This window comes from Geospiza fortis, unplaced genomic scaffold (genome assembly GCF_000277835.1).
Source record: "Geospiza fortis unplaced genomic scaffold, GeoFor_1.0 scaffold351, whole genome shotgun sequence".
In the NCBI taxonomy this organism is placed as follows: Eukaryota; Metazoa; Chordata; class Aves; order Passeriformes; family Thraupidae; genus Geospiza; species Geospiza fortis.
The window spans coordinates 68,239-83,490 of record NW_005054419.1 but is presented as its reverse complement, the minus strand read 5'-3'; the positions used below and the strand labels follow the sequence as shown (position 1 = coordinate 83,490).

Below are 15,252 nucleotides of genomic sequence, written 5' to 3'. Positions count from 1 at the left end.
TGAGAGAAGGAAGGAAGAAAATCTTTCCAAAAACAGAATACCCATTATAAAAATCTACACATTCCTGTTGTTTCTCCTTCATTACCATACACAGACCAGCTACTGGGGAGCAGGAAATCCTATTTTTAGACAAAAATATCTCTTTTTCTCTTGAAGAAATATTTGTCAGTTATTTCTGAAGATAAAACAACATTCTGCCTACATTCTGGAAAAGAATTGGCCACAGGGTACATCTAATAATAAAGACAAAATGGGTAAAAAAAAGGAAGAATAATTAGAAAAAAACTACATTGTATTTTTCTGAGATCAGACTGAGTGAAGAATCTGTTGGCACAGTTAGTGGTGGACATATATTTTCCACACCAAATAGTGGAAGGTGACTGAGTCCACAATATCCCTGCATATTTTATCATAATCATGAGGCTGCACACCAGCCTTCTCCATGGGAAGCTCTCCCTGAACCACTGACACTGCCTGCTGAGGGAGGTGACACTTTCCATCAGCAAAGGAGCATCGATCTGGCTCAGCATTTTAAAGTCCCTGATGAGTTTACATTACCCTTCTGCTGGAGTCCTTTTATTTGCATCCACTGCCTGTGCTTTTACCCCTGCTGCTGCTCAGCTCAAACACAGCTGTGCTAATACACCAAAGCCACACAGATAATCCATACTCCTCCTCTCATCTGTTTTCAGGTCTCATTGGCAGACGGAAGGGGGTGAGACCAGTGGGAACACAGAGGAGAGACAAGCCCTTGAGGTGTGTCCTTGCCAGTCTCCCAAGGACACTGATTGGGCTTTAGTTTTGTGAGAATCACAGAATCATTGAGGTTGGAAAAGACCTCCAAGATCATGGAGTCCAACTTTGGAACAATCACCAGCTTGTCAACCAGTGCCACGTTCAGTCACTTCTTGAACACTCCCAGGGATGGTGACTCCACCACCTCCTTGTGCACCCCCTTCTGATGCTTAACCATCCTTCCCATGAAGAAATTCTTCCTGATGTCCACCTGAGCCTCCCTTGGCACAGCTTGAGGCCATTTCCCCTCATCCTGTCCCTTGTTCCCGGGGAAAAGAGAGCAATCCCTCCCTGGCTACAACCTCCTGCCAGGGAATTGTAGAGAGGAAGAAAGTCCCTCCTTTTTCTCCAGTTAAACACCCCCAGCTCCTTCAGTCTTTCCTCAAGGACTGACTCTTTAAACCCTTCCCCAGCTCTGATGACATTCCCTGGACCTACTCCAACCCCTCCTGATCTGAGGGACCCAGAATTGGACACAGAACTTGAGGTGTGGCCTCACCAGTGCTGAGTACAGAGGAACAATCACTGCCATGGTCAAAAAAAGAAACTACACTTGGCTGAGTTTTACAAAAGGTTCTGAGCATTGCACATATCCTGAAGCCACAGGCATTTTCCCAAGAGGAGCTATGATAGCTCAGTTGTCCTGGATAAGTGTCATCATTGGCAACTCCATCTTGCCAACCAAAACGTGTGGGTTGCGAGGATGGAGATATTCTTCTCCTCCAGCCTCACCCTGTCATGCAGTGACAGTGCCCAGTCCAACATTCCTCAGAAGAACTTGGCTTTCACTGAAAGAAATTTGAGCCCTTCCACCCTGACTTATTTTAAACGTGCCTGGTAGGTCTCATGAGTAATGCACCTACACAAAGAGATCTCAGAAAATGTACAGATTGTGCAGGAGCGTAGATTTTGACTGAGCAAGTGATGAATAGAATGCAGAGCAACATCCTCAGATTTTGGGCAAAGAATATATAATCATTCAGTGGTGTTTGGGAAACATGTCAGGCTCTGTCAGGAAGAAGGGTTATAAATAAATGTCAGGGAGATACTTTAATAATGCTATTTCATATAGACTCAATAATGAACTTTAATTATTTCTTTAGGTTTCTTTCTTCTCTCACTGTAGCGGATGAGTCAAGCCCAGATGTGTAATGAAACTCATACTGGCATCACAGCATTTTCTTTAGAGGTGGCTGAAAGAGCTCTATGGATCAGCTGTCAAATCATTTCTCCTCCTGTGGGGTTTCCTTCATGCGTCTCACCCAGCATTTAATTCCTCCACATATGGTATGAGTGAATCATAGCACAAGGAATTTTCTTGATGGAAAAGATTTTGCAGACAAGCAGTCTTCTCACATCACTGGTCCTGAAATGAAGCCAAAGTCATCTTTATCATAGGCAGTGGAGCAACCTGCCAAGAGGAACCAGTTGCCATGGTGTGTAAGGCTATAACATCTACAACTTTGCATTCTGCAACTATGAGAACTAATTTAGAGCTTATCAGTAACCTCATCACCAAATATTTGCAGCAGAGAATGACGAGATTGATTTGTTTCCTGCTGTGATGCTGGGAATTAACAGAGGATATCAAAAGGAAAGCTCTGAGGTGTTAAATGCAATGATGTGGATAAATATGAAATATCCCACCAATTCCTTGGCTTTTCAGTAGAAACTCAGAGAAATGAACAAAGAAAGGTGTCACATCACTCCTTTTGCAAAATGACTTCCTGTCAGCCTCTGCAATGACTACACGACTTTCTTGAAGAGGAAATCACATGTGATGAATCTCCTGAAACACTTTCATTCTCCCTTCCACCTTTCCTGCTCTATAAGCAAGGAAAATGACAACACAACCCTACTGAAATAAACAGGATGTTCCCCAAATCCCCTCACCATGAAGAGACCATGGCCCAATTCCTCTGCTCAGAGACAGGAGCATTCAAATTCACTGAGGGGTCACACAAAAGTGTCTGACTTCACTTGCCAGGTTTACTCCCAGTCCCATCCCCAATATTCCATGATGAAACCCAGGAATCACATCAATTCTGCAGACTCTGCATGTAAAAAGTCCTTGCACTTGTCAGCTACTCAACCTATTTCTCCTTATAAACACATCCAGAGCCACCAATTTCCATTTTCTTCTGAGAAACATGAAAAAAAAAAAAAAAAAAAAACGGAACAAAAGAAACAGAACAAAACTCCCAAGACAGAGGAAGGCAGAGAACCCTGGCAGGAGCTGTGGAACTGTGGAGAGATGAGCCTGTGCTGGAGCAGTTTTACTGGTGTGACTTAGACCTTGTGGAAGGGCCCCACTCTGGAGGAGGGTGAGGAGAAAAGAGCAGCAGGGACATCTTGAGATGAATGGTCCCATTTCCCACCCCATTCCCTCCAGGATGCTGGTGGGGAGGTGGGAGAATTCAGGAGTGAGTTTTGCTGGGAAGATGGGAGGGGTATGGGAGAGATGTTTTAAGATTCAGTTTTAGTTCTCATTATCCTACTCTGATTTAATTGCAAAGAAATTAAACTAATTTCTCCACATTGAGCCTTCTTTGCTTGTAACTGGTGAGTGATTTCTCCTTGTCCTTATGTTAACCCATGAGCCTTTCACTACATTTTGTGTCCCCTGATCAGCTGAGGGGGTGACAGAGCAGCTTTGGTGGGCACTGACATCCAGCCAGGGGCAACATGCCACAAATGGGGATGGGTTCTTCCCCCTACAGACAGAAACACCTCAGTTTGCAAAATGTTTGTGATCTGCAGGGCCATCTACTAAAATTCAGCATTGAGAGCTTTCCCAATTCACCTCCTATTTCGAGTCTTATGTGCAATCACCAGTTTGTAAACAAAGAAGAAATTCCAAATAAAGCAGTTCCAAAAATAGCCCACACAGCTCCATACCACACTTTCAAAAACCTTTGTTTTGGTGGTCAGTTAATAATTTGCAATGTTTTCCAGCTCCTCACAGCTTAGAGGAGGAAAAAGCAGCACTGGTGAGCTCTGAGACCAAAGAGGGCGCAGGGGGAGACTCAAGAAGGCAAAAGGATGATTAAAGGGATTTTGTGTGAACTCAAGTCTACAATGGGTCAGTGCCTGCAGGCTTGGAAGCAACAAGCAGTGTAAGGAGAAGAAAAAGGTTTTTCTAACACTGGATGTCATCAAGCTCAAAATAAAATGCACCTCAAAATAATCAGGATTGGTGAAGGACAAGAAAACAAATGACATCCCATATATGAAGAATGCATCTCTGTAAAATGAGTCCCTTTGGGTCAAAACATATAAAAACATACTAAAAAAAATAAAAAGGCAGATGCTAAAATATTTAAATAAAAAATATTGTTCTCTATAAACAAAAAGCCCTTTTCCCCCTTACTTTTGTGCAAAACTCTCTCTCATACCGCACTTTTTCCAGGCAGGCACTGCCTGGTAGCTTTGACCAGGAAGGCAGGTATCCATCAGATCACCACCATTTGCTATCACCTTTACCTGCTCTCACACCCATGAGCTGAGGTTTCTTGTCCATTTAAATAATTTTGAACCTTTTAAACTCCAAACCAGCAAATTAACACTACCCCACGCTACACCAGAAGTGTGTTACCCTCTGCCATTTATCAGATGGCATTCCAGACCCTACTGTGCCTAAGGCAGATGTGCTGATGAGCAAGACCTGTGCTCACCTTTGGGTGCCAAAATTACATGAACTGGGTAGGGAGAGGACCTGCACAGCCCTGTGGACTTTAGTAAAGATGAGAACTAGACAAGCTGAGACTAAACACTGCCAAACTCACAGCAGATGTGACCTAAAGCTCAAATTCCTTCTCCCTAGGAACCTCAGAAGTCATATATTTATACACAAAATCATTAATATTATACCTATTTAAATTCTATTTAATATTTGTTCTCCTTAGTACAGAGAGGGAACATGGAGCAGATTTCCACAACTGATCAAGGTATTCTCTCTTCACCAGACACACAAAACATCCTGTTTCACCCCAACTCTTTGCAGAGTTTATTCTCATCTCAGTGATTCATCAGGGCTTCCCTGACACCGTTTTCATCCGAGCAGTGTAAAACCCAGCTCCTGCATCCCACCGGTCCTGTGCCAGCAGATGGCACTCCAAAGCGTGCAGCATCCACAGCTCCCTCACCCCACTCCCAGCAGCTGCGGAAAAGGTGTTCTTTTGTTTTTTTTTTCCTGTGCCTGGCTCTTCAATGGTGTTTTTAATCATGTTTAAAAATAGGGGTCATCTTAGGAGCTCCCACCGCAGCCCCATCAAACTTCCCAGTGCTCAGCTTCCAGGAGAGGTCACTATGTCCTGCTGCACATAAAAGCCACATTCCCATTCTCCTTCCTTAAATCATCCAACCAGTTACAAACTGCTGGGCACAGAAAGGCAGAAAACACCTTCCCCACTCACCAGAAATCAGGTGTGATTGCAAGAAGATGCTTTGATTTTTTTTAATTTTTGTTTTCTGGGTGGGTTTTGGGTTTTTTTAGGGCAATCATCTGTGTTTCTCAGCACGTCACTGCTGAGCTCTGCATGTGAATGTAACCCAATACAGAAAGGAGAAGGGGAAGGGAAAATCCTTCTTGAAGCAAGAAACGTTGCAGATCAAGAGATTCAATTGTGTCAAGTGTAATATTGAGTTAAGGTTCTAGGAACCACCTCAATAGTTTTATTACATTCAGGACTTTGCAGACTCAGTGAAGGTAGAAAATAAAACACTGAAACTTTTCATTTCACCCAAGTGAGGCGTGCAAACCACAGCTCACAAAAAACCCAGGGCTTGCATGGGTTGGAAACAGAACTCATGGAAAACTGGGTTCATGGAAATAAACATTTATGGTTTCATCCAGTTTCTCCATACAGCCATTGTCGGTTTCTCCATGGCAGTCTTTGTGCCAAGGAAGACCTTGGGAACTTCTTGTCTGTGAGTTTGGCTTTGGGAAGTTGCACAAAATAGAGTAGAACAACAAATTCCATTTCCCATGAGGAAGAACCTTCCTTGCTCTATCATTCCCAGCTCCCTTCCAGCATCTGGAGAAGACAGTGAGACAAGAGGTGAGATTGAGACCTTAGCAGGGAAAAATTCCTCTTGCACCAAACCAAATTAATCCAGTGGAGTGACCTAATGCTCATTCCAGGGTACCATGTCGTAGCACAGCTTTAATTAAAGCAGATTAACGAAGGGGACCGTGCAAAGCTTTACTGTGTTGTACTGCAGGGGACACAGTGAGATGCAGTCCTGTCACCTCGCTGCTGAAGTGACAAACTGCCCATGTGAGCACCCACAGGAGGAGTTCTGTGGTGGCATGGCTGCATCAATTCCCCCAGGATTAACTGAGAGCTAACAGGGATGAGCTGAGACAAGGGTGATGCTCAGCAGGTACCAACCACACAACCTGGATTTGCTCCCAACAGTGATGAGCAACACTCATGACTCAATTTTTTCATTCATAAAAACCACAGAATAACTCAAATTAGAGAGGAGCCCTGAGGACCACCAAGTCCAACACCTTGCCATTCTTATCTACAAAAGCATATCCAGGGAATTTTCATCAGGGTTTGCTCATGGCTCTGAACCATCACCTCATTTCATATTTGGGACAAATGGGTGAAAAAGTCTGTTAAACTTAAAGAAAATTCTTTGCTTCAGAGGCACCTTCTCAAATCAACAAGTTTGTGAGATTGCAGTGGAGAACCTCCATCTGTGTTTAGGTGAACACATTTATTTTATTTATCACACAGGCTGTTGCTATCAGCTCAGAAATAACTACTTGAAATGTTATCTGCACCACATGCCTTATCCTACAGAACTTGTTGTGTTTTATAATGACACTATATATAAATTACCTCTCTGATGTATGTCCAGCTTTATGAGTTAGCTCCAAAGGAATTTCCTGGATTATCATTAAAAGTGAGGATGAAACTCTGTAACAAACCAGTACATCACTGGAAGTTTAGCTTGGCAGAAACAACACAAATTTGGGTCACAGTTTTCAGCTAAAGAACAGAATAAAGAATCAGAATCATAGGTGTGATTCTGTGTTTCCTCAAACCAGAAATAATTGTGACCAATTCAAAGGGCCTGAGCAACCTGGTCTAGTGGAAGGTATCCCTGTCCACGGCAAGAGGTTGGAATAAGATGGTTTTTAAGGTCCCTTCTAACTCAAATCACTCCATGAGTCTATGATTTCATAGGTGAGATGAAGTATAGGGGAGGTAACATCACTGCCTTCTACACAGGAGTGAAAGGGGTTTAATATTATTAGGTTTTATGGTGGATATAACTTTGTTTAGTTAGACCTTGAAAGCAAGTAAGATGTGCCCTAAAAATGTCAATAAATATCATTGCTGTCTTCACCTGGTGCAGCAAGGGTTAATATATTTTCAAACACATTTTTTAGGGGGAAAATACCATTGCTGTCCCCATTTAATCATGTGATAAATGCAGCCATCAAAGTGGGTTTAGAAGAATACAATTTCCTTCCTTTCAATAATTCATCTCCACAGGGGGGTTTAAATGTATTAAATAACACTGCATTCACTTTGGAGCAAGGTGACACACTCAGTAAGATTTCACATTTGTTACTCCAGTTGCTGCATGTGATCTTTGCCAGGGCAAAAGTCAATTTAGACTCTTGCAGGGCACCTTAGGGAGGGTGGGTTTGAAGGAAGGGAGGTGGATGGGGTTGCATGAGCAGCCACCATACCCCGGCAGAAACCACATCCACTGGGCAGAACTATATAATTACGCTTCTTAAAAAAAAATAAAATTAAATACAGGGGAGTCAAGCCCAAAAAAGTGAACAAAATTCAAGCTTTTAATTCATGTTTTAATAATTACAGTACTGCCATTGTGGCCACACACATCCTGCAGACCCAGCCTATGTTTCATCAGCTCTGGGATCTTGGCCTGTGTTTGCTCTCGTCTCCAGCTGCTGTCACACAGACCTGACAGAGCTGCCAGAGGTGACCCTCACTGCCCAGAAAAGCTGCATGCAAGGACAAAGCTCTCTGAGCAAGGTGAGTGTCCATCCAGCGGCCTCTGTATTTACAGTTATATTTAATTTTATTTTTTATTTGTATTTATTTATATTGATGTAAGCATACATCAGTACACATACACATTTATAGATATAGAAATCTGTGCCAGCAGGGCTGACTGCAACCATGAACTGCCCACACTCACTGGGTAAAAAGCAATGCTCAGGGGGAAGGAGGATTCAGAATTCCTTGAGACCATGTCAGGATCTCATATAATAGGTGAGAAATGTTTTTGCTTTTTTTTTTGTATGAACCTGATGTGGCAGATGTGCATTTGCAGCATTCATTAAATTGAGGGGCTGATGGTACTTAAGGGGGTAGAAAGGCTGGAAAGGCTATGGAGTGATAAGACAAGGGGGGATGGCTTTAAGCTGAAGGAGGGTAGATTTAGAGTGGATATTTGGAAGAAATTCCTCCCTGTGAGGGTGCTGAGACCCTGGCACAGGTTGCTCAGAGAAGCTGCAGCTGCCCCATCCCTGGAAACATTCCAGGCCAGATTGGATGGAGCTTGGAGCAACCTGGGATGGTGGAAGGTGTCCCTGCCCATGGCAGGGGGTTTTAAACAGATAATTTTTAATGTTCCTTCCAATCCAAACCATTCTGTGACTCCACAAGACACAAGCACAGCAACCACCCAGGCAGCCACCACAAGCAGTGGGGAAAAATACATTACAGAGCTGTCTCTGGCTATGGAAGAACAATAACATGGGCACCAGCTGAGTGATCTGTCCCAGCCTCTGGGCATAATACTGGATTTTCTTCCCTGTCAAAGTGCTCTCTCCCATCAGCAAGGCTGGCTCATGGCTGTGTTCTCATTGCATGGCCCCAAACGCCTCCACGTGACCCCGGTGTCACTGGTCCCCCAGCAGGGGCTGTGCCAGCCTGGGGTGACAGCAAAGTGTCTCCCAGCATTTGGGAGCATAAAAGCAAGTGGTTGCAGGGCTGGGGGCGAGGCTGGCACATTCCAGACTAAACAAAGCTTTGGTTTGTGGCTCCAGCAGTGAGTCAGAGCTGGGCTAGAGGAGCCAGCGGAGCTGCTCTGGAGGAGGCTTCGTACAAAAGAGCCCCTTCCCTCTCCTTCATCCTCTGCCCACACAGAAACCTCTGTCCTTTCTCACTCAAACAAAAGGAAAAGTTAAGAAAAATAGAAGAAAAAAGAAGAAAAACACAGAGGGGAACAAACAAACTGAAAAAAAACCAAGCCCATAACTAACTGAAACCCAGCTAGTGAAAACTCATTTCTTTACCTGGGTGCTGATAGAGGCAGCTGCAGTCTCTGGATCTATCAGCAAACACAGCAAAAGTGGGTTGGTCCCTTGAAAGGCACTTAGTAGAGGATTGCCAAGGAAAATCCACAATATTCAAGTTGTTCAGGCAATTTAGGAAATGGCAAGCTCCCCCCAAACTTGATGATACACATTCCTTTTTTATGAAGGTTTGGTCTTTTCTTACTTTTGTTCTCTTGTAGAATAAGGAGATTGAAGTGCTACTGGAAGCTCATACCGCCAGCTTTTGACAAGTCCTTTAATTTACAGCTATAGTAGCACTTGGGGTGGTTCTCACATGTTTTTACTGAAGCCCAGAGCACTCCTGGTGTCCCATAAAACCTGCCACCACCAGCATCCAGAACCCGAGTGTTTTCCCAAAGGCTTTGGTGCGGGATTCTTCATTTTAAGTTTTGAAGCTGAAAAATGCTGCCTCCCTGACAAAAGGGGAGTTTAATGGTTACTTAGAGAAGTTCTGTGCCTATAAAGCCCACTGGAAATTTTTTTTCAAGACTGTGGGCACGATGAGAAGAAAAGACCTTCCCTTCCCAGACACACTGGAAGCAGAGCAAGAATACTTTTGGACATTCAGAATAGATTCCACCTCCCTTGAAAATATAGGGAACAAATTAAAAGATCATGTGTGAATCTATTTCCATCCACTTATTAAATCCCTTTATGAGAATCTATTTCTCTACCACCAAAGAGGCAGAAAAAGAAAAGAAAATATTTAAATTTTCTTAAGAAAATTGCTTTAATGACTGCCTTAAAAAAACGCAAACCCTTTAAAATGAAACAAAAGCCCACACTTGAGTAAAGTCAAGAAAAAAAATAACTGTGTGATTTAAATGCTCCATATTGACAACCCTAGGAACAGGGGAGTGGGTTGATTACAATATGGCTTTTAAAGGATGCACAGTCATTTAAAACAAAGTTGACATTATTGAAATAACACTTTTTACAGAAGTAGCTGCATCCCAAACGACCTTGAAAAGACACAGCAATTACTACCACACATGCAAGATAAATTATCACCAAAGCTAAGGCTTGATTTCCTGAGATACAGCGGCCAGACTGGAACATTAGGAACTGGGATGAGTTCTGAGATAAGACGGTAGAGTCAATAAGACAAATGTGTAAATAAAAAGCTCCATTTGTCAGGGCAAAAGCTGTATTTCGATTGTGAGAAATTAGATTTTTGCATTTCAGGGAAATACACACCATGTCCCCTCACAAATGTGGAAGCTGGTTTCAAACATGAGGAGCATCAGGAGCACCCATTGCTTTAAAAACTCATCATTAATTATTGTTCAAAATAAGCTGTTGCTGTTGGCTTAGCCTGTGAGATCCTCAGGGTGGCACAGTCTTGTAGCTGTGCTTATACAACACCTACCATGACAAGGGCCTGGTAAAAATAGAAGCCCAAATAACCAAAGTCATTACACACTCACATAGATATATGCAGTTTATGCAGACATTACTGCCAAAAAAAGTTATTCTTCCATAAAGCCAAGAACTGGATCTTGCTGCCCCCAAAATGAGAATTTTACTCTAATCACATAAAAAGAACAACTTCATAAACACAGGAAGAAAGAGAGAAATTATGCTTCCTGTGGGAAGGAAGTCCATTTAAAGGCAGAATAAACTGATGCAGTCAGGACCAAAAAAAAAAAAAAAAAAAAAAAAAAAAAAAAAAAAAAGCTTGTGTATGCAAATAGACATTTATTACCCATCTTTGTACTCCTAAGAAATATAATTTACTGACCTTTGAGAGATGGGTCAAATAGGCCCACAGAATAAGAAACAAAGGCATCTTTTTGGCAACTGCCATGTTCCAAAGCAGTAATTATCCTTTCCTCTCTCCGTGAGCAGCAGGAAATGAAGAGGGATGCCATTACACCACGACAATTACTGTAATTTTAATTTCTAAATATTGCTAGGAAAGTTTTCTCAAAAAAAAATCTGTTCAGATTTTTGATGTGGTTTTAGATAAAAACTCATTCCCCAGCTAACAGAGAGCTGTGCTTCCCCTCCTCCCACTCCCTTGGGGGAACCACCCACAAAGTCTGCAGGGTGAGAAAAACCCACTTTTCTCCCCATTAATGGAGAAGAGAGAATTGCAGGGAATCACAGAATGGTTTGGGTTGGAAGGGACCTTCAAGATCATCTTGTCCAATCCCCTGCCATTGGCAGGGCCACCTTCCACTACCCCAGGTTCCTCCAAGCCCCATCATTTGAACTTGCTCAACCATGGGCACAAAAACAGATTCTATCAGAAGCTGATGATGTTGGATACACAATAATTATTTTTAAAAATTAAAAAAAAAAAGGATTCTTTTCATCTCCTGTGCTCAGAGACATTATTTGCTCTGCTGTGGATTTTCCACAGTTTACCATTAATTATTTTAATACTATGGAAAATCAATTCTGTGCTATTAGATTATCATGTTATATCCAGTTGTTGCAGTGTGGGATGGATTTCACCCTAGAGGACGCGTCTGGTCAGCCTCTCCCTCACTGACCACACTGTCCCAGGCTCCAGGGGACACCTGAAATACTCCCACTCCTACACTGGACTCTGCCTGGAGGAGGAGTTTGCCCCTTGGTGCATCTGCTCAGGAGGAGAAGTGGGATTTGAAGCCCATCTGCCCCAAAAATAACCAGGAGCAGAGGGGACCATATCGCCAAATCTCTGCTGCACCAGCAATTCCAATAAACTGGAAGCTACCTTTCAAAATTCCCCTTAATGAGCCTTTTGAGGTCTCATTTTGTCACCAGTAGGTGAAGACTTAAAATTACTTTCACAGATCCAAGGGAAAGGGCTTTTTTCCCCATTTTTTTATTAATTGTTGCCACAAGGCACGTTCAGCAATCATCATTTAGTGTAGTAAAAAGTTGTGTCTTTCAATATATGCACCTATAGAACTCCATTGATTTGTCTATACACAAACACATTCCTACAAACATATATTTGATTAAGAATTTATATAACTTCAGGCTTCAAGGAGTTTTGGATCAATGCCTTTATTTTGCCTTTATAAACAAATAAACTCAATTAAAGAGTACTTACAACAAACCACAATGGGCAGGAAACTAATTTTCCCAAGGCTTGCCATGGCAATTTTTACCTGTTACGTGGGTCTAGGGAATCAATTACTCCCTTAAAGGGAAATTATTAGGGCTTGTGTTACCCAACATCTCACCTTTCCCACTCACCAGTGGGAGAAAAGAATAGGGACAGGCATCCAGAAAAAGGAGTATTCTTCAGACCACGTACAATTTTCTGTAATAAATTAAAGTATAAATAAAAGAGAACAAAGCCCTGCAGGCAGGCAGTGTTTGAATCAAGGCTGGATCTGCACCAAGTCACTGTGCAGCTTCACAAGGCCCATAAATCAGCTCTCCTGAACATATGTAGTATTTTGCATTACTCTATAGGGTGTTAACTTTAATGCCTTAATATATTCACATAGTGGTCAGGTTACAGTTCCTGTGGGAACCATAAATCTGTATGTCCTGGCCAATCTGCTGCTGGAAAAATAATAATAATAAGTTAAAACTATCCACAGCACCACATTGCCTTCAGCAGGTTTTATACCTTTAATTTTTCTCCTTTCTGTACTTGAGGGAGGAAGAAGATGTGTGAAGCTGCAGACATACAGGGAAGCTGAAGCAGATGTGAATTAATTTTCATCCCTTTTATGCATGAAGGCTTGTGTGTCCCCAGCCCAAGCAAATGTCACTGCATGAAAAAGATTTCATCTTGGGTGTGATCAAGCCTTTTTCTGAGTCAGAACCCTCTCAGCCAGGACATGCTACAACCTCCTTTTTCATAATGCACCAAACCTCCTCACCTGCAAGCAACAGCTACAAGGAGAAACAACCTGAGCTGATCCAGTGTAACCCAATTTCTGCTGATTCTGCCTGATCCCCACCAAACTGATCCTGCTAAAATCTCCCAGTGGTTGGATTCCTACCTGGTTTAAGGCAAAGGGGGTTGTCTCTGTCCCATTCTTCCTCCAGCCTCCTTTTGCTCCAACCTCACCATTACTCACTTAAAAATTTGAGTATTTTTTGTCTGGCATCCTATTTTTTTCCCCATATTAAAACTCTGTTTGCTTCCAAAGAAAGTTGGTTTCGGAGTCATCAAGCAACTTCAACACACCAAAAAAGCTGGTTTCATCCAGGCTTGCTCCCAGTGCCAACAACTGGCAGTAATTAGCATTTTTCATTCTGTTTGCACTGGTTAATGGCCAGCAGTGTCCCCAGTCCTAATGGCCATGGCAGTACCAGACATGGTAGTCCAGGCAAGGACAGAGCTGTTCCCTTCCCTGAAACCCACTCCACCAACAGCAGCCAAACAAAATTGGTTAAAAACCCAAGAAGTGATGCAATACAGATGGCGTGAAAACAAATCAAAGTTAATTTGCACAAAATGACCCAATAAATATTTAATGTATGTAGGATTTGACCACAGTTACAAGATGTGTTATTTATGCCCCTGCTCAACACAGATCACCAGCTGGTGGACAAAACCAGACTGTTAATTTTTATAAACACAGAGCTGAAAAGCAACATCTGTGCACAATCTCTCCACAGGTAGCAGTGGGAACCCTCACTCTGGATAAAGGAATTCATCAGCCCTTTGGTTCCTGAATTTCATTTCACTGACACACCTACACCAACTAAGCAACAAGGTCTAAGGCAGAATTGTAACTGCTTGAAACTTAGTTAATATTAAAGCTTTGGTCCATTGATCTGCACTAATGATGGGGTTTACAGTGGCACCATTCCACTCTTTTTTACAGAGAATCAAAAATTCAAAGTTACAAAGTACCAATTTTTTTTTGTACCAAAGTTACAAAGTACCAACTATTTCTTATGTACATTAAGGAAGTTGTAGAAAACCAGGTGGCACAAGATGGGGAGAGAAAAGTCATTAGGAAAGCAGAAAACCTGCTGACTGCCCCTTAAATGATAAAAAGTATCCAAAATATCAGAAATAATCACTGAAATTAGACATAGAGTTCTGGGTTTTGGTGGGTTTCAGTATCAGCTGAAAATGCCTACAAGTTTCTTAGTATGAAGGATTTGAGCGGACAACTTAATCTCTGTTGGACCCTTACTTCAGCCAAAGGATCTCCTGGCATCCAAAATCTCTTGGAAATCTGTGGAGATTTCTTAAACACACACACACACACACACACACACACACACACACACACACACACACACACACAGGGATATTGAATCTATAGTATTTGGCATTACTATTTATGAAAGCTACACATTTTTTCTGTATATATACATATACACTTACACTAAAATATTTATAGTCTTATTAATTTGCATATGTTCATTGGCACACATGCACCTTATTGTATTTTTTATATATATTCACACACATGTACATATGAAACGGAATAGTTGCATCATATATGGAGGAATCAGAGTATATATGAATATGTATACACAAATCAGAATAAATATATATACTCTGATTCTCTATAGTATTTACTCATTGAAAAATCTCCTAATATGGGCTAAAAAAGAAGAAAAAGGCTCAATTTGCATATGTATATAGTAGTTAATTACAGTGCAGTATAGCCAAAGAAAGCAGAATACCTTATCCCTCTTAAAACTGGGGACAGGTTTGATGAAAACTCTTCTTAATTTCTTCTATGAAATTGTCCTTGCAATCTGCTTTCACCACACCTACAGGCCCAGCTTCCAGGAAAAGAGGGTGTAGGACTGCTTTTTGATATATTTCATAGCAGACAAAACTCCCCTCAAGAATGGAAAAACAGCCCCAGGAGGACAGAAAAGCAGAGAATAATTAAACAGCTCTTGCATAAATCTTTCTTCCTGAGTCCTGTTATCTTCCACCTCTAAAGACATCAAACATATCTATGGAAAATCACCTCACTGGCTTCAATGTGGGCAGTGGAGGAGCTCCAAGCTCTTCAGCATCATTAGTGGGGTTAGAAAACAGCTTTTTTTTTAGCACTTTATTTACTTCCAAACCCAGAGACAGACATGAACTTACCTGTTTGGTGCTTCTCTGCCCAGTAGGAAGCAAAGATTTGGATTTCTCTGCTATTTTCTGTTAAAAGGAAAAGAAAAAAGTAATCAGAAGGAAAATGGCT

General features: G+C 41.9%; 1 protein-coding gene across 1 annotated transcript in view; it reads right to left on the bottom strand.

Annotated features, from left to right (window-relative positions):
• TSNARE1 (t-SNARE domain containing 1) overlaps positions 1-15,252 on the bottom strand; it is a gene marked incomplete at its 5' end in the record, with an annotated part of 305,337 nt that overhangs the window by 230,079 nt on the left and 60,006 nt on the right. Inside the window, one exon of the mRNA XM_005426622.2 lies at positions 15,153-15,209. Coding sequence (XP_005426679.2) covers positions 15,153-15,209 — 57 coding nt within the window. The remainder of the gene's footprint in view (positions 1-15,152; positions 15,210-15,252) is intronic.